The sequence below is a fragment of the Eptesicus fuscus genome, chromosome 22 (genome assembly GCF_027574615.1).
Source record: "Eptesicus fuscus isolate TK198812 chromosome 22, DD_ASM_mEF_20220401, whole genome shotgun sequence".
In the NCBI taxonomy this organism is placed as follows: domain Eukaryota; kingdom Metazoa; phylum Chordata; class Mammalia; order Chiroptera; family Vespertilionidae; genus Eptesicus; species Eptesicus fuscus.
Window position 1 is genome coordinate 27,284,509 of NC_072494.1, and position 24,460 is coordinate 27,308,968.

A 24,460-nucleotide genomic window follows, 5' to 3' on the forward strand; every position below is an offset into this window, starting at 1 on the left:
GATTGGCTGGTGGGTGTGGCTTGTTGGTGTGACGGAGGTATGGTCAATTTGCATACTACTCTTTTATTATATAGGCTGGTTCTCCATTAATTTATTTTTTTAAAAAAAATCTTCAAGGACAAGTCTTTCCAAAACTCTTAGTGATTTATTATTCTGCTTATCAGAACCAAGATCACTGCTGTGTTGATTTAAGCCGTTTGTTTAATTTTCTTGTCACAGAATAGTAACTCTTGCATGAAAATTTTTGTAGATCATCCATAAAAGTTTCTGAAATTAAAGAATAAACAATCGCCTTGTCACATCTTTTCTTGACTCTTGACCTACAACTCTGATTCCCTTATGAAACTATAATTTATAACAGTAAAATCATGAAACTAATGTAATAATTAAGAGGTTCAGATTTTATTTCTTGGACTCTACTGTACAATTACAATTTTATTTAGAACTAAAAATATTTAGCCTCTAAGCCATTTTTTTCTCATTCTGCATCTCATAGTACCCTCAAGAAAAAAATAAGAAGAGTCATGCTGATCCTCAAATCTGTGTTGTCCTCCTTAGGATTACACGGAGGACTATGTTCAAACAGGGCCTGGGCAGCTGTATGCCTACTCAACCCGGCTGTTCACCATTGATGGAATCGGCGTCCCATACACATGGAACCACACCATTTTCTATGATCAGGCACAGGGAAGAATGCCTTTCTTGGTAGAAACACTTCATGCATCCTCTGTGGAATCTAACTACAACCAGTTAGAAGAGACATTGGGTTTTAAAATTCATGCTTCAATTTCCAAAGGTAAGTTGGTTCAGGGGAAGTCCAAATCTTTCTAAAAGAGTTAAAGAATTGCATTGACCTTCAAAATAAGGATATTAAGGCATAGACCAAACATGATGACATCAGTTTTTCGTGCATGTTATCTATAGTTGTTTGTTTGTTTGTTTTTTATGGTAAAGCCAATCAGGGTGTGTTCTAATACGTTTGTTTTACTAATATGCTGGTTCATATAGCATAATGGAGTTATTCTATTGTATATGCACAGGGAGGTTTAAAAATATGTATTCTGTCAGATGGTTTTCTTTGGATAATAAAATCCATTTGTTCTTGTTCTGAATTTTATATTTTGTCAAGGAATTTTTTAAATTCCTGAGATGGGTACATGTTAACCTAAATTAGTCCCAAAAAAGTTTTCATATTTTAAAAGCAGTGCAGCAATAATCAGGATTTCCACAGTCATTTCTTGTTCCTGGAAGTTATAATTTTGAACTGCTTCTCATTTTCCAAGTATAGTTCAACAACCCTTGATCTCGGCAGCCTCCCTATGCTATGTGGTTCTTTGACGTGTCTATACCCTGGGTTTCCTTTTCAGTCATGAGAGGCACCGCAACAATTATGATTCCATATTCCATGGGGTTTAGGTGGTAGGAAACACTTGCATGTAGTGATGTTGAGACTGTTTGACTTTAACTTTGAACTTTAGGCTCCCATGAGTACACTTAAAATTATTCATATTGGCTTTGTGAATGTGTATGTTTTGCTATGAGTTGGCTTTCCTAAAATAGGTCCAAGTAGATTTAAATAGCATCATATTGTTTTTATCGTGCTCAGAAGAAACACTAAAAATTTTATTCTTACCACTTACTCTTGTTTTTATTGGTTATGCATTTTCTTCTTCATTCATAATGGCTTCATTACATTTGTGATCACTGTAATCTAGGAACTTATGATCATATTATTTGAGAAAATTATGGATTCATGAAGCCTCATAGCCAGTGGTACCCATAGCCCCACATCTCCTCCACCAACACGTCATTTTACTGTTGTAATGCAGGATCAGGTCACTTGGACAAAAGAAAAGAGCCACTGGAATAATTATGTTTCCTCTTCCTCAACAATGCCTCCATTTCAAATCTAATCTGTTTCTACTTTTTCTACTACCCCTTATAATTTTAAAAACATAACTTGGGACAGGACTTTGGTTAAAAATTAATTTATACCATCTGGGTCTAGAGGAATTAAGGTGATTTTTGAAAAGTCATGTGTAGTTTCTACCCAGTTATGTAAATCCTTTAAGCCTGAAACTACTGGGAGGTCTTTGTGGTACCTGTAGGGGTGTTGTTGGGGGATTGGGTCCCACTATATGATATTTAAATCCCCTTGCTATCCTTGGATACTATGGCGTATACATTACATCTGATATGTGTGCCCATTTGCTTTGTACCTGCAATTTCTTTTTAAGTCACCACCAGGGGGCAAGCTTGCCTTCTTGGTTGCTTAACCAGAAGGTTCTTTCTCTTTGTTGGCTCTAGACTACAGTTATGGTTACAGTGCACTTAGAATCACCTAGAGAGTTTGATGCAAGTTAAGATTTATAATCACAAAGATTTTTGTTTAGCTAGATTAAGGTAGAGCCTGGAGTTTGTCTTTTTAACAACCCCTAAGTGATTCTAATATCTGGTCTGCACACTGGCATTTGGGAACTACTGTCAAAACAACTCACAGTATAAATCAGTATAATTTTTTAAAATTGATTTTTGAAATAAAATTGACTAGTTTTTAAAATATAATTATAAAATATGATTAATTTTACAAGTTAAATAAAAGAGAGGTCAGAAACAATAAAAGAAAAGATAAATAAATTTAGCTACAAATAAATTTTTTAAAACTTTTTCAAGGGAGAAAAAAACAAAATTGAGAATGTAAAATATACACCAAGAAAAACAATATTTGCATTACATATTATGATCAGCTATGATTAACCTTAATATATACAGGGCTTTTAAAAATCAATAAGAAAAAGGCAAACTACCCAGTAGAAAAACACATAAAGGCTATGAACAGGAAATGCATGAAGGAAAAAACAATAATGACAAAGTGAATGTGAAAAATTGTTTAACTTCATCAACAAGCAAAAAACTACACATTTTTCAATTATCACTCAGAGATTAAAAAATGTGATACACTCAGTACTGGAGAGGGATAGGGAAAAAAACATCCCCATACACTGCCAGCAGAGGTTGTACCTTTGTTTAACATTTCTGGAAAGCAGTATGTATCAGTAGCCTTTCAAATCTTCCCTTCTTTTTAGTTACCTCATTCTAGGAGTTTACCCTAAGACAATCGCAAAAGTGGCCAATAATAAATGTCCTGGAAGTAAGAGATAAATACTTAAATGATGGCACAGCTGTATGATAACTCTTAAGCAGTCATTAAAGTAAATGTAAAGGATTTTTAAAATACTTCAGCATATTTACTAATTTGAAAATATTTGTTGAGTGCCTAACTGTACCAGGCACTGTTCTAGGTATTGAAAGGGTAACTGTGAACAAGGGCCAAAGGAGAATGTACACGGTATAATAATAATTGAAAAGCAATATATATACAATATGATCCCAACCAACTTGGGTTGCCCATCCCACTGTGATTATAGGAAAACATTTATACTGGCTAAAAACACAGATTCTAAGGTTCTTCCTTGGCAATTCCGAGTGAGATAGGACCAAGAGATCTCTGTTTTTAATAAGCTCTCCAAGAGATTTCATGATCAGTAGTTTGGCCATTATTCTATAGAGTGCTTATAAGAGTGACTAGAAAAAGAAGCATCAACATATTGGTAGTAGTTTGTTCAAGGGACAAGTTTTCAGGGAATTTTAAACTTTTAAAAGTTTCTAAAATTATAGCACAAACAAATATTTTGCATTGCCCCCTTAATATGGCAAAATGAAAACCATAACTCATGATTCCCATATCTTAAAGTATGCTCAAAATAACATATTTAATTGTAACCTAAAGAATAAATAAAAGGAAAACAGCTTATAACAAAATACGTTGTATTTCAATGTAAAAGCCATTAGACATTACTACAATGCAAGATAAGAGAGAAGTGTTCCTATGGCCAAACCTATAATACATAGTAGAGCCCTAGTGTGATCTTAAAAAAAAAAAAAAAATCGAGTAATTCTTGGTTATGTTCTGAATAAAACAATGTATAGTCAAACATCAATTTATATTCCAGGAGCATTCCTAGAAAATTCATTGTATATTTTAAGCACATAAAACAGTGTTTAATATGTGGAAGATGGGTCCTAGCCTTGGATAATTAAAAACAGCTCTCTCACTTCCATGGAAATCAGAGCAAGGGACAGATCTCCATCTGCATCATTATACCACACACGGCAGTGTTTTAGAATCTGCCCCAGGGTCCGCCCTTCTCACCAAATTTTAATAGGCCTCCCTGTCATGGTGAAAAATCAAAGTATCTCCCCAAATGCTGCCCAGATGCCACCTAAAAGAAGAAATCTCTCCCATTTAGAATCAAAAATCAAAAGCTACTATCAGGTAACAACTAACTGTGTTTATGTGACACAGTTTTTCCACAGTTATATTCACCACACAGCACCCTAAAGAACATACTGGTTGGATTAAGGAATATACAAGTAAGTGAATAAGTAAACATGCATTATAATCACCACCTGAGTTGTATTCTTGATTTCCGTGGTTGAAAGTCAAACAGATTTGCATCTAAATTCTTGTTCCAGCTTATATTAGATCTTTGACTTGAGGCAATTTGGCATAACCTCAGACTCTAATTCCTCGTCAGAAAATTGGTTATGATAAGAGTAGAGGAGTTGTGAGGTTTGGATGAAGTAAAGCACATGAGACTCACAGTGCTAGGTGACTCACAGTAACCATGTAATAATCATTTAGCAACTGTCCTCCAGACACTTCTATTCCACCCATCCTATTCTAGCCCCGATCCTTTGACGTTTCAAGAAGACTTGGATGGTCTCAGGGTCATATTTATAGTCAGGGTAGAAATAGATCATGAACCAGTAGAGTTTCTTGTTAAGGTTCTGAACAATCAGATTGCATAGAAATAGCAGATAGGACTCTAGTTTTCTAGTCAAGGAAATATTTTCATTGGAGTAGTGTTTCTTACACCCCCCAAACCCATGAACAGTTTTGAACAGTTGCATGTTCTCAGCAGGCTCAAACAATATTGTACTCAGAAACTCTCCAAAGTAGGATGAATCTGAAAAATTAGCTGATGCCCAGACTCCCTCTATGAAGAGCCCCTAAAACAATAATAAAAATAATCTCAGTTTCATGCATTTAGAATGGAAAGAAAATCTAAGATAACTTCTAAGAGGTTGAATATGAACTGAATATACAATATAAATGAGATAAAATGCCCCATAAGAGAAATTTATTAGACTAGCGGTTGACTTTGAAGCTGGGTACACATTCATTATTTTGGTAACTTGAAAGATGAGTTTCATTTAATTTTTTTCAGGTCACTGATGTTTGAAAAATATTTGCTAAACCGCTTAAAACAGTCAAGACCCTGTTACTTTCTAAGGAAAGAGATTCCCTGACTAACCTGTTTATTTTTGTTAGTATGTTTTTTTTTGTCTGACTCTAACTTTAATTCTGTTCTATCACAATATGCCCATTTGCCCTTGCTCTGACGACATGGAAAAGGAGAACTCTTTGGTCCGCACGTAGGGCCTTTGACTCGGAAGCCCCAAGTGACAAATGGAGGAGATTCACAGAAAGAGAGGATTTCTTCATTAGAGTCTCTGTTTTTCACGAAATTATTTTCAGTGGCTTGAAAATAGCATCCCCACTTCTAGAACAAACAGCAATGGCTGGACAAATACGACTTCACCTTGGTTATTCGTGGAGTGCACATTGATCTGGGGTCTTCTTTCATTATCACTGAATAATTTTATTTAATTTTCTTTCGATTAATATAAACAACTTAAACAGAACATCTGTTTCTAGTGGCTGCTTGCCAACCATGTCTGGGCTGTGATTCATTTAGTTCTCGGTTGAGAAACAGGAGAAGTTTTCCATTCCGGCTTGTTTTCACCTAGTGCATTTGATGTGGTGTGTGTTCCATCTTGGCATACCTTCCCAGGGAAGATTGTACTGGAAAGAAACAAGTGCTAATATTCCAACAAGCCCGTTCATTCTGCCTTTTTTTTCCTCTCTGGTAGGAGACCGCAGTAATCAGTGCCCCTCCGGGTTTGCCTTAGACTCAGTTGGACCCTTTTGTGCTGGTAAGTATAGGAATAAATAATGCACTTTTATTTCTATTAAAATGTTCATACTGGATACCATGAAATGGACATCTGTTGCCATTTTTCTAGAAATGTAATCATCACATAGTCTTATCCCTTTTTATAGCGGAAGAGGTTGAGATGTAGAGGAGTGCCTACGATCACTCAGCTTTCAGGCAGCAGCGCTGGGTTTGAATTTTAGATACAAATCCTGTGCTCTTTCCATTTGGCCACAATCAAGTGCCAGGGATCAGCGTGAAGTACAGAGGTGGAGTGAGCACAGGGACAAGACACTGGACTCTGTGAGGCCACTTAATTTGCCATGGATGTGACACAGCAGTAATTCAGCTCCAAGTCACCTAACTCTACAATTGCTCAATCATTGGACAGGGGCAGGACTGCGGGCCCAAGACTAATGACTAAACCAGCCTTTTCTCACCCAACTACCAGCTCAGGAGAGTCACCGATAAGTAAAAGATTGAGTAAATGGCTCACGCCTTTCTTTCACTGGTAGGCAGTGTAAGGTATATTGGTAAAAAGTGGTCTTTAAAAATTATACTGCCCAGGTTCAAATTCCAGCTCTGCCAATAATGACCTGTGTAACCTTGGGGAGTTTACTTAATCTTTTTGCTCCTCAGTTTTATCATGCAAATGAGGATAGTAATAAAAATACTCATCTCCTGCCCTAGCCAGTTTGGCTCAGTGGATAGAGCATCGGCCTGTGGACCTAAGCGGCCCAGGTTCAATTCCGGTCAAGGGCAGGTACCTAGGTTGCAGGCTCTTCCCTGGCCCGGGCGCTGGTCAGGACTCATGCAGGAGGCAACTAATTAATGTGTTTCTCTCACGTCAATGTTTCTCTCTGTCTTTCCCTCTCTCTTCCACTCTCTCTAAAAATCAATGGGAAAATATCCTCTGGTGAGGATTAAAAAAAAATAAATTACTTATCTCCTAGGAACATTGTGTGCAGTGAGTTCAGGTAGGTAAAAAGAGGTTAGCTCCAGTAAATGGTTGTTATATTTTAGTTATCGCCATTGTTTTAGAATCAATCTAAACATCTCTTCACTATCAAAGATAATTTGGGGACTCGGCATTAATTTTTATTCAGCATTTCCATTTTATAGAGCATTTTCTGTTCCATGCGACTGAATTCCTTGGCCTCTTTAAACACTGACTTTAATAACTCCTAGAAAGTAGGGGGTTCGTGTACTAATTGGGCCCTTTGTTTCCTCTTTCAGATGAAGATGAATGTGCAGCAGGGAAGCCCTGCTCCCATATCTGCCACAATGCCATGGGGACCTATTACTGCTCCTGCCCTAAAGGCCTCACCATCGCTGCTGATGGAAGAACCTGTCAAGGTCTTTATTCACAACCCTGAGTCTAATGGACATATTTCAGCAAAGGTCATGACAATCGCAACCTAGAGAGAGTGTGGTAGACCAACACTCTTCTTTTCTACTCTTTTACCCCCTCTCCTTCCCCCCACACACTTGGCAACAGACAGGAAGATTGCCCACACACTGCCTTCATATGGGGCCCTTCATATGGGTGCCTGTAGTGACTCTCTCACTCCCCACATCACAAGGAGGAGAGGCATCAGGACCATTACTCTACTCATCTTACAATTATAAAACTTAAGGAAGTGGTTATTAAGAATTTAAGTAAATTGCACAATCCTGATAGCACTTTGGGAACATTAACAAAAAACATTTTTCTATCAGACACTAGATATGCTTCAAAGTTACAATTGTGTAAGGATCTAGTTTTATAATTTAAAAAAATTATGAAAAGTAGAAAGGATTTCTCCCTCTATGCCAAGGAGGTCCCCTTCTAAATGCAAAAGAGAGAAAGAGTAGGGGGATAGGAGGAGAGAGGAATGACATTTATGGAGTGTCCAGTGTGCATTGGACATTATTTCCTTTCATTTTTAAAGCAACACTGAGAGACAGATACTATTGTTCTCATTTTACGGATGAGAAAACTGTGATCTCAGGAAGGGGAAGTAACTTTTTTTAAAAAAGCACAACCTAATTTATAAGTGGTCTAATGGATGGATTGGTCTGTGACAATATCACACTATGCTACTGTGAGCTTAGCCATTTAACACACCTGAAATGACTCAACCAAAAAAATCAGCATTCTTGCTCTTGTGTGTTTTTCCAAGTGCTGTTATTGCTTTTCTTATCCCCATTTCACAGCAGGTTCTTAGCTTGGTTTCTTCAACTCACCTTGGTTGAATGACTCACTCTGTTGCAGATATTGATGAGTGTGCTTTAGGTGGACACACATGCCATGCTGGTCAGGACTGTGACAATACCATTGGGTCCTATCGCTGCGTGGTCCGCTGTGGAATTGGCTTTCGAAGAACCTCTGATGGGATGAGTTGTCAAGGTATAAAAATGGAGGCCCTTGCTTTATCTTATGATACTAAGAATTAAGATACCCTGACTTTTGAATCATTTAAAGTGAACACTTTTATAGATTGAGCTTCTCAATTGGGGTCTTTAGATGTAATATTCCATGGCTATTTCAAATGCTTGCAGGATGATGGTTTTGAATAACATTTGCCTATTATATTTGAGAGGAAATTATATGGCATGATCTAATAAAATCTGCTTTATTAAACTCCATTGAATAAAACTACAGAATGTTTATTGCAGGACTTTTTTTTAATAGAGCAGTTTTAGGTTCACAGTAAAATTGAGTGAAAGGTGAAGATATTCCTCACATACCCCTGCCCCGTCTCACGCATGGCCTCCCTCAGCATTTACATCCTGCCCCAGAGTGGTACATTTTTACAAGGATAAACCTACGTGGACACATCATTATCACCCAAAGTCCATAGTTTACATTGGAGTTCACTCTTGGTGTTGTACCTTCCGTGGGCTTGGACAAATTAATAATGACCTATGCCCTCCATTATAATATCATACAAATAGTTTTCTTGCCCTAAAAATCTTCTGTGCTCCACCTATTCATCCTTCCCCCCAAATCTCTGGAAACCACTGATATTTTTATTGTCTCCACAGTTTTGCCTTTTCCAGAATGTCATATACTAGTAGGTGGAACGATATAGTATGTAACCTCTTTAGGTTGGCTTTTTCACTTAGTGGTATGCATGTAAGTTTCCTCCCATGTCCTTTCCTGGGTTGATAGCTCATTTCTTTTTAGTGCTGAATAATATTTCATCGTATGAATGTATCACAGTATTTACCCATTTACTACTGAAGGACATCTTCGTTGCTTCCCAAGTTTTAGCAATTATGGTTAAAGCTGCTATCAGGATTTTTCATAGAAACAGAGACAGTGGATGCAGAACTGAATGCCTATCAATAATAGAAAAAAAATGAATTAATTATGGTACATCCACAGAATGAACCATTGTGCAGCTATTTTAAAGAGTAGAATGGAGCTCAACTATTTGGCTTAAAAGATTTCCATAACGTGTTGTTGATTGAGGACATGAAAGTGTAGGAAAGTCTAAGTAACTTGTGTAGAAAAGATTATGTGACTAGAAAACAAACAATAACAAAGAAAAAGAAAATGCATTTATGTACTTAGGTAAAGCTATATATGGGTACATGGAAGAGACATTATCATTTATACTAGACTAGAGGCCCAGTGCATGAATGAATCATGCACGTGTAGGGTCCCCTACACGCTTTCGCTTTTCGCAGTGGAGCTGGGTGCCTGTCCCCTGTTGCACCAGGCCTTTCAGAAGCCTCCGGCTCAGCGGAGGCTCCTGAAAGGCCGGGTGCCAGAGCAGACAGGCACCCAGCTCTGCCACTTTTGATGGTCCGCGGCCGCTGAGAGGGGCTACCCTGCTGTTGAGAGGCCGCTGAGGGGGGCTGCCGCGGCAGGCCCCCGCCGCGGCCGTGGATCTGGCCGTTGAGAGGCGCAGGGGGCGGGACTCTCAACAGCAGGGTAGACCCCTCAGTGGCAGCGGATCCGTGCCTCTCAATGGCCGGATAGGCCACCCCGAGTCCCGCCCCCCAGCCTCCCACCGCCCAATCGTGGGTGTAGCGGAGTGATGGTAATTTACATGTTACTCTATTATTAGATAGGATTGTTATTACAGGTTGGGAAGGGAGTAAAGGATAAGGGGGCCCAAGCAAAAGAGAAAAAAGTATATGAAAACTTTTTAAAATTATATGATCACATTTGGGTGTTTGCATGAAGGTGTGCAGATTTTGAAAGATTAAATTAGAAGCTCTCAAATAGAAAACAAGTACAAAATAAGACATCAGCAATCTCGAGTTTGGGAAGGTAAAGTAAAGACAAAAAGAGCCTAAATATGGTGATTGGTTTTTTGTTTTTTTTTTAAGAGTTTAGAATAGAATGACATAGGCATGGAGAAATGTGAAATGAGTATAAATCTAAGAGAGGGATTTTGTTAGGATAGGAAATATTTGGTTGTGTCTATAGGGTTTGGGGAAAGATGACAGTAAGTAGGAAGGACTTTAAAATACACAAGAGCAGGGAATTATCAATGGACCACAATCCTCATCTTGGTGAGAAAGGAAGAGGTGGGCTGAAGTAGGGGGGACTTTTCTTAAATGGGAGAAGAGCTCTCTCCTCCTTTGGGACTGGATGGAAGGAGAGGGGAGAAGGCAGTGCATGAGTAGGGAGAGTTCATCCTGCACTTTTTTTGTTACACTGTGATGCAGACAGTGTTTGGGAAGATTGATTTGGCGAAATACTAGAGTTGATGCAGTCAGTTTGGCATAAGGTGATAAAGACCTGCCTCACACTAATAGCAGCAGAAATGAGGACGAAAGGTCAATTGCAAAATGTATTGCAGAAGACCTTCGCTTCAGTTTATTTTTTCCTATCTCCGTATTCCAGTCTGTCAGCAACATTCCAGGGCTGAGATTTCCTGGAAACAGGAGTGGGAGCCACATGGTAAAGTACTCAAAGTAGAGGTGTGCTGTGTCAACATAGCTCTGAGTCACTAGCAAAGGTAGGCGTACTGAAGAGAGAGACTCTCTCCGGCAATTAATCCTGTCCATTATCTAGCAGATTGTATGAGAGCAATTGTGTTGAATTCATTTTAGAGAAGGTCTTAAACATGATAATTATCCAAGATTATTAAAAGGTTAAATATTTGGGATAAGTTAATCCAAGTTTCCTAACAGAATATAATGCAATTTTTGTTTTATTTAACAGATATTAATGAATGTCAAGAATCCAGTCCCTGCCACCACCGCTGTTTCAATGCCATAGGAAGTTTTCACTGTGGGTGTGAACCTGGGTATCAGCTCAAGGGCAGAAAATGCATGGGTAAGAAAGGGCTTTGAATTCAAAAACATAGTATCTTTGTAACTTCTTAATGGTGTCTGATCCAGTTCATGTGCTGTGCCCTGAGCCTGATTTAAAGATAGAATGCCTACCATGTGTCATATATATAGTCTTTATACAAACAAAATGGAAGCAAATGCTATGCTTTACGGGTCACATAACCATTTTTTAAACATTTCCCCTATTATATTTACCAAGTTTTTTTACAGAAGTATAATACAGGGTGAGGCAAAAGTAGGTTTATAGTTGTTCACATGGAAAATAATACAATAATTAGTATACATATATATGTATATATACAGATATGTATAAGGTTTTTTTTCCTTAGAGGAGGAAATGGTTGGTATGGCTGCCAGCTTTGTGACATGTTTTTGATTTATATTATTATGTTTTATAATTGTGTCACCTTGGATTTAAACACTTTAACTTTCCATGATGATTATGCAGTCAACATCTATATTAGTCTATAATATCTTTAAAGTCTAAAAGTATAGTTTCTATGGCAACGTTGACGCAATCTTCTCGGTCTGCGTGCCCTTTGTTCTCCTGTGAAGATGTGAACGAATGTCGCCAGAACGTGTGCAGACCAGACCAGCACTGCGAGAACACCCGTGGCGGCTACAAGTGCATTGATCTCTGCCCCAACGGGATGACCAAGGCGGAAAACGGAACCTGCATTGGTGAGTGGCTGGCTAGGGTGACTGAGATGCGTTTACCATCGCCAAGCCAAGTAAGGCATCCATTTCAAAACTAATGATTACAGTACATTTAATCTAACAGGGAACTATTTCTTTTTCCATGGGTTAGGTGTTTTGGTTTTTTTTTTCATCCCCAACTTCTAGTATGGTTGACCTCTGGGATTCTGGGGTCATGGCCATACCAGGAAATGGAAGCTCACCATGGAGACATGTGACCATTTGAGTTTCCATCAGTTACACATCTGGTTTATATAGTTTAATATCCACATAAATTAATAGTCTCTCTTTACTTATAATATGAAATTTAACATATATGTTCAGAATTTCATATGAGGGTTGGGAAAAAAATCGTAGGATTTATTGAAAGTTAAAAATATAATTATTTTAGAGCTAAATACTCTTTTAAATGTCAAATCAATAACCAGAAAATAAAGTAAATTGTATTCCTGTGTAAATTTATTCTTTACGTGCCCATTCTGACCCAGGCTGCCATTGTTAGCAGAACTATGAGTTGCATGATTTACAAAAATTAAAAAGATAGTATTGCTGCTCTTATATTCTTACAACCTACTGGGGTAGATTTGCCAACTCCACTCCCTGCACCAAAAGAAAGAAACAAACTATAAGACAAGGTAGAATGAAAGACCACAAAAGAGGTAAAATGAAATTGTACGAGAATACTTGAACAAGTGATCATATGTAATAGGAGTGATTCTCAGAGGAGTCATGGAAGTGGTCACATTTACATATAGCCTTGAAGAGAATGTCAGCAGGTGGAGGTGGTAGAAAAGGAAAGAAAGAAAGCCCTGCTCAGGGGGAGAAGAGCTGGCCTTGGAGATAACATGCTAAAATTCATCCTTCTTTCTTGACAGCTTTCTCTCCTTCAGTGACCCTTAAGATGACACAGAAATTTGAGTTTAAGTTTCTCATTTTAAAAATAGGACTTTATTTAAAGTTATGAAATAGTTATTAATACAGTTATATTATTTGCTTCCAAATGATATAAGAGTACGGGGAGGGAATGGATATAAATGAAGGAACACTGACCTTCAGTTGATACTTGTTGATGTACATGGATGTTTAGTATAACACTTAAAAAAAAACTGAGGGAGTTGGACTCTCTTCAGCTCTATGGATATAGGTGAATATTTTTCTTACTACCTAAGAATAGCAGCCAAATTAGAGCATGTAGGCAGTTATGTGCAATCATAAATATTTTAAGACCATTGACTCTGTAGTTATGTATAGTAAGATTAATTAGAAATGAGATGAGCTGAAAGATCAGAAGGCTGTCTAAAAAGGTACAGCAAAAATATAGCAAGTGGAAAAGGAAAGAGGGGATATGTGGATTTGATCGAAGGAAGTAGAATTACCCAATCTTGGGAACTGAGGGAGTAAGTTAAAGAAAACTCTGATGTTTGCAGCCTGGTTGATTGTAGAGAAATAATACTGTGACCACAAATAAGGAAGTAATGATAAGACACTGGGGACCTGTTGAGTTTGAAGGACTGGTAAAACAAGGAGATGGAGATGACCAGCTAGCAGCTAGCCATGTGGGACTGTAGGAAAGAAACCATATAGTACTGTTGCTCTAAACATACATCAACAAGCTTACCAGAGTCACTAATATAAATGGCCAAAGGAGGAGGGAGTCTTGAGAAGGGGAAAGAAAAACAAAAGCTGAGAATAGAACTATTTCCATAGTAAGGAGCAAGAGGAAGAAAGTCAACAGTTAATAAGTGACAGAGCGAGGACTTGAACCCAGGTTTTCTGACTCCAGGTCTCAACCACATGGTGAGAAATTCAACCTTTGGCAATTCCAAAGAATGTTCACTTTAAATATCAGATTTTGAGCCCTCACTGGTTTGGCTTGGTGGATAGAGCATAGGCCTACGGACTGAAGGGTCCCAGGTTTGATTCCAAAGGTCAGGGGCACATGCCTGGGTTGTGGGCTCGATCCCCAGTAGGAAGCATGCAGGAGGCACCCAGTCAGTGATTATCTCTCATCATTGATGTTTCATCTCTCTATCTCTCTCTCTCTCTCTCTCTCTCTCTCAAATCAATAAAAAATATTTTTAAAAAATAAAAATAAATATCAGGTTTTGAAAGAGGAAATGTTACTACTTTTTATTGCCTCCATGTCTGTAGATATTGATGAGTGTAAAGATGGGACCCATCAGTGCAGATATAACCAGATATGTGAGAATACAAGAGGCAGCTATCGCTGTGTATGTCCAAGAGGTTACCGGTCTCAAGGAGTGGGAAGACCCTGTATGGGTAAGTTACCAGGAACTCTTATTGAGTAATGAAGTTACTGAGCCTTACCAACTTGAGTAGGACCTCTCTCTATCCTCAAATGCTTTCTTGCTACAATTAGAAGATTTGCAACTTGGCTTAAGTAATTCATAGCATAATGTGAATAACAGTTGACCCTTGGACAACAGGGGTTTGAACTGCACGGGTACACGTATCTGAAAATTTTTCAATCAATGTACAGTCAGCCCTCTGCATCCCTGGCTTTTGCGTCTGGGGATTTAGCCAACTGCAGATTGAAGACAGTATTTTCATTCTGCAGCTAGTAATTCGTGTTGTGCAGGACTATATACACTGTTCTGTGCCATTTTATATAAGGGGTTTGAGTATCCATGGATTTTGGTATCCACAGGGTCCTAAAACCAGTCTCCCTGCAGATACTGAGGGATGACTGAGTTTTGGAGGTGTCAAAAGTTATACACAGATTTTTGACTGCATGGGGTTGGCATTCCTAACCACCACATTGTTCAAGGGTCAACTGTCCTTCTTAGACACTTGATATTGAGTTCAATTTACACTGACTTCAAGTGATAATAATAACCACTACAGAGTGCTTACTGTACACTACACATATCAAAATAAAGTTCTGATATAATTACCATGACAACTTAATTGTGAAGGTTATCTCATTGGTCATCTCTCTATGTACATGACATAAATGTTTTCATAGATATGTTTAATTTGAATGTGAAGTATACGTGTATGTAATATCAAGGTTTAAGTATGAGGGATTAAAATGTGAACACACAATTTAAGCACATGGATCATTATTATTTTATTTGCCATATATTTAGCGCTTACTGTGTGGCATTCCCTACATTAAGAATATCTCATTTAATTCTCCCAATTGCCTACTTGTTTCCGTCTTAGTTATAATTGAATATAAAGTAAGGCAAGTGACAGATAATACGAAATATCTGTGAAAAGATAATCATATGCTTTTATTAAATTAATGCATTTAGAATAAAGAAACTGACCTATCAAATTCTATTTATCCTCAGAATATTTAACTGCGGCAAAAAAATGCGTGGACTTTTAAATACTGGCTTCTGGTTTGCATGCTATGCTTTTAAAATTGGTTGCCTTGGTTGCCTACTTAACAATTATTTATAGCAAATTCTCCCATAAAGATTGAGTTCTGTCTTTATACCGTACCTAACATAGTACTTTGCACATAGCAGACGCTCAAAGTAATACCATTACTAGAATAAGTAAATACTAATGCTTTTTAATAACAGAAATACATACTATTTCTGTGTCCTCTTTAGATATTGTAACTTATACATAACTTAACGTCTTGATCAGTCATAACAGTGACCTAGCAGAATGAAATGTGTTTACATGGTCACTAATTTGACCAGAAGTTGAATATCAGGCATTTGTCAATAAGACAATGAAGAAGGTAGGGCCATTGCCTTAAAGAGATTAAAAATGTTAATTTAAACTTTTGCCTACTAAAATAATTTTTAAAGCAAAATGTACAACTTATTTTACTTGATTCATGTTTTTCTTCATGTGGTAATTAATTAAAGAATTTGGTTTTGATCTCTGGTTTTTATACACTTATCCAATTGATTGAAAAAATTGCAAGTAATAGTCTGTGTTGACCTAGGAATAGAAAGAAAAGAAACATTTTTTTAATTTTATGGACTTTATGAGTTTATATCTTATTAAGAAATTATTATATCTTCATGTCCTTTTTCATTTTCTTGTAAAAAGCATAATTGGTTTGTTTAATAATTATTGATTCAAAAGAAAATAAAAATGTTTGTAGTTGTACCAACATTCCTGCATCTGAGACTTATGAATGCATGAAAAATTAGAGGCACTTTAGTGGTCAATACTATAATTAAATGCAAATTAGTAATGTGACTGTTCCAACAACAGAATTAAGATCTATATTAGCTTTGAACTCTAGTTTTTCCAGATTCTAGACCACATTTTTCCATATGACCCTTTATTTTTCTACTGTACCTGTGAAGCAATCTTTAGAGACAGTCATAAAATCTTCCTGTATATTCCTAACTGAATGGTTCAAGCTTTCTCAAAAGGCTACAACAGCTGAGAGATGACTGTATTCCTGACTTTGCAGGGTAACATAATGTCTTCAGTTCGTTTTACAGACTGATTCTTTATTCCTGTGTTTTGTGTATGTGTCTGTTTTTTTTTCTCTTTTTTTTTTATGTATCATGGCACATGAGCAGACATTAATGAGTGTGAACAAAGGCCTAAGCCTTGTGCATATCAGTGCTTCAACACCCCCGGCAGCTTCAAGTGTGTGTGTCCACCAGGACAGCATCTATTAGGGGACGGGAAATCTTGCGCTGGATTGGAGAGGCTGCCCGCTTATGGCACTCAGTACAATAGCTATAACCTTGCTCGGTTCTCCCCCGTGAGAAACAACTATCAACCTCAGCAGCATTACAGACAGTACTCACATCTCTACAGCTCCTACTCAGAGTATAGGAACAGCAGGACATCTCTCTCCAGGACTAGAAGGACTATTAGGAAAACTTGCCCTGAAGGCTCTGAGGCAAACCATGACACATGTGTAGGTAAATGTCAGCCCTCTTGCATGTCCTTTCTGTGGGCTCTCTGATGGGCCAATCTAAGCATATGTACATACAGCACCCGTGTTCGTGTGGGTGCAGGGAGCTACATCTGCTCTCAAATCTTGGGAGGACTCGAAGTTTCAAGACATTTACTCTAGCACCGAAAACTATTACAGTTTTTATTCAAGTGAATGATGTATTTGCATGTGTGCAGTCTAATAATTTACTGTTTTATATTGGCAGTTCTTTGGTCACCTGCAGGTGTTGCTAAATTGAATGCTGTATAGAAATCAATTTCAGTGGCACCCAAGATAATGGTTTTTAAAAAAAGAGAATATACATTCTGTCCCATAGTATAGTACCATAATTATGGCTGCAGCTGATTGATGTCAAAGCAGTGGTTAAAAGTGAAATTTCCAGTGACTCATTGGACTGTTTGTTCTGTATGACAACCCACACCGTGTTCACTGTTGTCCCACACTCGCCATAAGAATTTTCCAGTTTGATTATTTTGTATATAAGTCACGGAAGAGGTCGTGTGAGCCAGGACCAAATTAAATTGGTTCCATCACCCTAAAGTATGTGCTTTCAATGTCTTTATCTAAACTCACAAGTCTGAATTTTAATTTGTTTGCAAAAAGGGAAGCATAATTTCCATCTCAAAAAATTGAAACCTTGTTTTCTGTGAAGTTGCAAGTATTACCATCTGTCCTTCATTTAAATCAGTTTTCTGTGAGTGTTCACAGTTTGCATGCACCAAGAGGAGTTAGCAAACAGGACTTAGCCCCACTGTTTGCTCAAGAAAGCAAAGTAGAGAGGGAAGACAGAGGCAAGAAGGGAGGGAAGAAATCCTGTTTAAGTTGAAGAGCCTCTGTTTAAATAGAAGAGACCTCTATGCCTCTAATCGTATGTTCTTGTATTTTTCTTAAGTGTTCTACACTTTGCTTATTCTCTCCTAAATATGCTTTCTGTTAAACGTTTCTTTTAAACATTTTTAAAATTTCTTCTACTGACTTCTGGTTTTGTCTTTTTTTTGTTTGTTTTCTTGTACTCAGCTGGACCCTCAAACTTCTGGGTATTTAAACTTTTTTTCTTTAGGTCCATATTTTCCCAAGACTTCTCTGTCTAGATGTCCTAATGTACCTGAAGCTTAATAGGATATGGAATCTTTTTTCCTGTGATCAGCTTCCTAGATCTGTGGACAGGACTAGTTTCTTTTACTCCTTAAACTTCAAACATTAATGCATTTATTAACAACTCTCTACATTTCGTCCCATACAGTGAAGCACTACTTAGCCTGTGGGCTTCACTATCCTTACTAGTATGTCAAACACCACTCCTGACTTGTTCTATGGGGAATTTCTCATGCCCAGAGTTTTGAACGGACTCTTTGTCAGTTAAATCTTTTCACTATTCTTTTATTGACAGAATTAGCATCTGACATGTTGTCTTTCACATTTTCTTCCAGATAGTCTCACTGAAGAGTTTTCATATCCTATTATCATCCCATACTTCACCTTCATTTGAGACAAGTTTTTCTCTTCTACCTTTGTTCTTCTGCCCAAAACTCTTTGTTTATACTTTGATAAATGAATTAAACTGTACTCTATACACATACCATCACCATCTAGCTGACTTCTCAATCATCTGAAATCCCAAGTCATTTTAAGAATTCCTTATTAATAACCCAATTCTCTTTCTTGACCACAGTCTATGCCCTCTAGTTTCATCATGGTAGAGTCTTATATATGTTTTCTGTGTCTTGGTGTTTATTGTAATATTATGTAAACTAATAGTATGTTTACAGTAATTCATCTTTCCCAAACCATCTACTGTTTGAGGCAGCTACTATTTCATAATGAGGACTGATCTTGGAGAATCTAAAGTAAACTTTCTATAACTAGTCAGTTATTGGATATTTAAGTTTAATTTAAGGGCATTTAATAGATGTGGACATTTAGAAATAGTTCTTAAAATATGGTGAGTATTTTATAGTGTTGTGTTAATAAAGAAATTTACACCAAGATTGCAGACAGCTTTGGAATTATGATATGAGCAATTTGCAATAAACACCAAATGCCTTTAATTAACCATCTGGGATAGATAACTTACAAAAGATTCAAATTAAGATTATGGAATCATTAGACTTGGGCTAAAATTTAACTTTTCGAGGAATTGATTCCAAAGCTTCACAGAAAAAGGAAGATTGCAGAGCTTCTGGATTCAGAAATCACTAGAATTCTTACTCTGGGACCTGTGATATTGACTATGTAGAGTTCATCATCACTTTCATTTCTATTGTTATTTTAGGTGGAAGCAGATTATAAAGGGGAAAAGTAAAAGTAAATCATACAAGTTCTGAAACAAATGCTTTGGTTAACTAAAATAGAACAAAAACATTGACCCATATTTGATGATTGTTTATCATTAACAGACCTTGAATCATTGCAATTATATTCTGATCTATGCACAATATGCAAAATATGCTAATTTTGCTCTGAGACATTTCAAAGTTTCTATCTGCCTTCTCTTTTCTTCCATCTGACATCACCCCTACTCCCATTTCACGTCACATTCTCCTCTTCATTCTTCCACTGGTTGGTGTGTGCGCGGGGATTGTCAGCAAATTTTAAAATTACTCAAAGCAAAACACAATTGGGACAAGAAATCTGAGGCCTCCCAAATCACATCTCATCCTGAAAGCAAATATCAATTAATTTTTAATTATCCCCTATTCTTACTCTCTTTTTTTTTATTGCTATTTTCTTGGCTTTGTTTAATAGCAGACAGATATATTTTTATAGTTTAGAAAATTCTTTCACATATGTTACTGTACATGAACCTTCCAAAACCTATAAACTAGGGAGATTGTATCAGTGACTCCTTTTGGCAGAAAAATCAACTGAGATCTCGAGAAGTTAAGTTCTCTGCACAAGGTAACACAGCAATTATATATATGCAGAGTGTCCAAAAAAATGTATACACATTTTGAGTAATTATAAAGGCAGTGTTTATTAAAATACATTTCATTTTCAAAATATTATAGACTCAGCTGTTAAAATGTGTGTATAGATATGGATATGTGGTTGCCATTAGTACTTTACAAGTATATGAAGTTTGATGAATAGTCACAAAAACAAACATATCTCCACTTGATAACATCTATGTGTGGGAAAGCTATGCATGAATTTTGGGGGAGGGTGCAGGGAGAGAAAGAGGGGGAGAGAGCTAAAGTTTAAATAAAATAAAACCTAATATCCTCTTTTAGGGGATTCTACTATTCTGTCAAGAGTTTGTACTTTGGTGGTTTAGGATATTATACAAACCTGTTTTGTCTGTCGTTCCAGCCTTACTTAACTAACATAGAAATTGGCCGTTTGGGGTTTCAGCTTATAAATGTGTTTATACACAGATGTTCATATTTTATAAAATAGTGCAGTTTATATGGGACTCAATTGAAAACAGACCCTGATAGAAAACAGCTCTGAGCATTTTTAAACACATGAGTATGAAATCACCAAGAAGTTTTTCTAATTTCTATCAACAACTTGTTTATTGCTGGTTCTGTCACAGTTCGCCTTTGTTTTGCGTGGTTATCCACTCCGCTCTCTTTCTCCCCAGATGTTGATGAGTGTGCAAACAGAGACACCTGCCAGCATGAGTGTAAAAATACCTTTGGAAGCTACCAGTGTCTCTGCCCACCTGGCTATCAACTCATGCTCAACGGAAAGACGTGTCAAGGTGAGACAGTGTTGGGATGTTGATTGCTGCAACTTCACTTAAAACCAACACAGGAGACTGTGAGAAAGTAAATGTTTTCTTTCTTGAAAAATTATGCTCCCAGTTGCTTTCTGCTCTTTCTCATTCCCGTTGTTCTGACTTATCTTTAAACATTGCTTTTGCGGTAAAAGGTGCAATGAGAAAGGAAGTGAGCAAAGGAAGTAGCTGAGAAACATTTTTGGTGTTATCTCACTAGAAGGTCCAAGAATGCCTCAACTGGTTTATCTCATATATTTTTAAAACTTAATGGGGGTAGACCTCTTCTAACCTTTCTTCACAGTTCAGCTATGATGGAAGGGGAAGTGGGAAGAGCGCTCTGTGGATTTACTTCAGTGTTAAGCATTATTTTGTACTTTGGCTTGGAGATCAGTGGGTAAATGGATGAAATAATCCATTCATTATTTGAGTCTACAGATGATGTAGAACAGACTATGTTCTAGCATTGCAGAATACAAAAAGTTCAAACAAATGAATAATATGTAATTTCTGCCCAGCCAGCGTGGCTCAGTAGTTGAGCATCGACCTATGAACCAGGAAGGAGGTCATGGTTCAATTTCCGGTCAGGGCACATGCTCCGGTTGCAGGCTCTATCCCCAGGTGGGAGCATGCAAGAGGCTGCCAATCAATGATTCTCTCTCATCATTGATTTCTATCTCTCTCTCCCTCTCCTTTCCTCTCTGAAATCAATAATAATAAAATAATACGCAGTTTCTTTCCTTCAAGATCTTAGATTCTAGTGGAGACAGCCAGGCACAAAAGAACATAACCATCATACAAGGTTATATGTGCTATAACATAGCTTTGGACAATGTATAGTGACAGAAGAAAGAAAAACAATATCAATCTTGCCTGGCCAGTGTGGTTCAGTGGTTGAGTGTCAACCCATGAACCAGGAGGTCACGGTTAGATTCCTGGTCAGGGCACATGCCCAGGTTTCGGGCTCAATCCCCAGGTAGGGGCATGCAGGAGGCTGCCAATCAATGATTCTCCCTCTCCCTTCTTCTCTGAAATCAATAAAAATATTTTTTAAAGAAAAAGAAAAAATATCAATCTCAACAGTACCCTTTTTACACAAAAAATGTGAAAGGGACACTGTACTTTGCTAAGGTGCATTAGATTGCAATGTATATATTAAAGAGAAATAAGAACTTGTATAAATCTTGAAAATCTTCTAAGAAACTTGCTCATTTTGTGGGCAAGATCTTAATTTTATTAATTATGAATTCATTAACATCCAAATTTTATTAATTTCTGTCATGTGCAAAGTATATCCTTTCTAAAGTACAGCAAATAAAATCTGCGAAAGCGTGCTTAATCAGTAGCAATCAAATTTGGATTGAATTTTCCCTCTCCATGCGATTCACAAAAGACTTGCTAGGATGTAGCTTGTGGAAAACGTGTCTCAGGATAGAAAATGGCTTTACCTGAGTTACCATGATCGTCCCCATCCCTCCCCCGCCCATTCATTCATTCACACTCCGAGAGTCCCACTGGATCATGGGGGCTGGAGGCGGAAAGTGAACATAACCTTTTGTCACCAAATGTTTATTAAGAACTTACCCTGTTCCGAACATTTTACTGAGATTTGGAGAACTGGAAGATCAAACAGTATTTTGCCTTATAGTCTTATGTTTTTCCAGAACAACTAGTATCCCGTTTTTATCAGCAGTGCAGATTTGTCAAGGGCAATCATTTATACACATTCTAAAGATAATAAAACTGACTTTCAGAGTGATTATGGGAGCGTCAGTGTCCTGGAACAGTCAAGAGCAAGAGTAGGACTTGATCACAGATCTCATAATGTCTAGAATAGTCCTTTGTTTCCCTTATGATTCAGTGAACACCAGGGTTATTGTACTGTGGCAGCTGGATGAGATGAGAGCATTTACATTGTCCCTGTTTTATAACTTGTCCCCAGATCTTCACCCAAGAGTCCTACTGAAGAGATGGCAATGCCCACCTCTAACACCACACTCCCTAGAGGTGCACCAGGCACTACAGAAGGAAGCAGGGTAGACACTGAAGCATTTTGAATAACCAGCTGGTCTGCAAAGCCCCTCAGCCAGATTTTTAAGGGTTATATTATGTCATATTCTCACTTTCTTCTTTTATTAATTATTCCAATTTTTTTTTACTGCCCTTGTCATTCATTCAGTGTAAAACATTTTTCAGCTTTCAGCTGAGCTTCAGAGAGTGGAAATAACGTGAAGAAATCAGAAACAGGTGCTATTTGAAATGTTTGCAATTTAAATGGGTTGCATATATTGTGGTTTTAAAAAAAGACACGAAGGAAAACAGTTATGCCCTTTACAGAAGTCTGTATTCAAAAGACTAACTCGGAGGCTTTTTGTAGCTTTCGAAAGTGTTTGAAGCATTTACAAGGAACAAAAGACTACTTTTCATTCTCATGTGCATTTTGAAGGTTTATGCACTAGTGGTAGAAATATCAATGCTAAAAGGGAAACTAGAATGAATTTGACATTGAACAAGGACAGAAACTCTAGTGAAAAATAGAAGTCATGAGGCTGCAAAATGAAAACAAAACACACACCCAATCATGATTTGCCCAAGAAGAGGAGAAGAGAAACCAAAGAATTCTTGCCCAACTGGTGTGGCTCAGTGGTTGAAGTTCAACCTATGAATCCAGGAGGTTGTGGTTCGATTCCCAGTTAGGGCACATGTCTGGGTTGTAGGCTCATTCCCCAGTGTGGGGCGTGCAGCAGGCAGCCAATCAATGATTCTCTCTCATCATTGATGTTTCTATCTTCCCCTCTCCCTTCCTCTCTGAAATCAATAAAAATATTTTTATGCAAATTTTAATCACCACTAATCTAATTCTAAAAATTTAGAAACACTATATTGGTAATGCATTTGAAATGAGCATTCTAAGCTCTCCCGGTTTTCAAAGTCATCCATGCTATTTATCAAGAATCAGAATTCTGTAAAATAAATGTTTCAAGTATGTTTATTCTAAATTATTTTTAACGTATCCAGAAGCACTTGGTTAAATGCATTCGTATGTTCTACAGCTATTTATAGAAAAGTTTTTTACTCATCTTGGTATCTTTTTCTTGTAGCAATAATGTTTATATTATAAAATGACTAATTTTATAATAAAAACTAGCATCACCACATTGTCAATTAACAGAAGATAGCACGATTTCTCCATATTTCTTGGCTTTTTTGTAAAGGCCAGTGAATAGAAAGATGAGCAGAGAGAGTAGAGTGGATGTCTGTATGGTGCCTAATCCTGAGGAAAGAAGAATAGACAGAAGACGAAGGCAATTCCCTGCCCAGAGCGCCAATGCTTATGAAAGCTTTGCTATGGGAAGTGTTACATTATTATGAAGCTAAGGACACACACTTTGTCTTTCAGGTCCTGACATTCCTTTATAGATTCATATTTAGCTAATGAAAATATGTGATAAGGTAGCTGGTCTTATGCACACAGACGCGTGTCCAGGTTTGGGTCTCCAGGCCTCCATGTTTCTGCATGAGTTCACTGTAAAAATTACAGCTAAACTAAGATATGGAGGACGGTGTAAAGGGAATGTGTTTTATGACAGCCCAGAAGAAAAGGCTAATTGAATTTCGCTCGCATTCCCCTAGAGGGCTTTTCACTCCATTTGGAGGCCATCTCATTTTGTCAAGGAGATGAAGCACGTCTGGCAGATAGAATCATAATTAGAAATTGGTTCACAGAGGCAATAGGCGAGATTTAACTGAAATAAAAACTTGTTTCACAGAGTGTTCCAATCCTGT

At 37.4% G+C, this 24,460-nt stretch overlaps 1 protein-coding gene across 1 annotated transcript in view; it reads left to right on the forward strand.

Annotated features, from left to right (window-relative positions):
* Positions 1–24,460, forward strand: part of HMCN1 (hemicentin 1) — a 379,559-nt gene that overhangs the window by 352,564 nt on the left and 2,535 nt on the right. Inside the window, exons 97-105 of the mRNA XM_008145958.3 lie at positions 559–796; positions 5,998–6,060; positions 7,296–7,415; positions 8,314–8,448; positions 11,224–11,337; positions 11,910–12,035; positions 14,202–14,330; positions 16,571–16,921; positions 20,540–20,659. Of these exons, the coding sequence (XP_008144180.2) occupies positions 559–796; positions 5,998–6,060; positions 7,296–7,415; positions 8,314–8,448; positions 11,224–11,337; positions 11,910–12,035; positions 14,202–14,330; positions 16,571–16,921; positions 20,540–20,659 (1,396 nt within the window). The remainder of the gene's footprint in view (positions 1–558; positions 797–5,997; positions 6,061–7,295; positions 7,416–8,313; positions 8,449–11,223; positions 11,338–11,909; positions 12,036–14,201; positions 14,331–16,570; positions 16,922–20,539; positions 20,660–24,460) is intronic.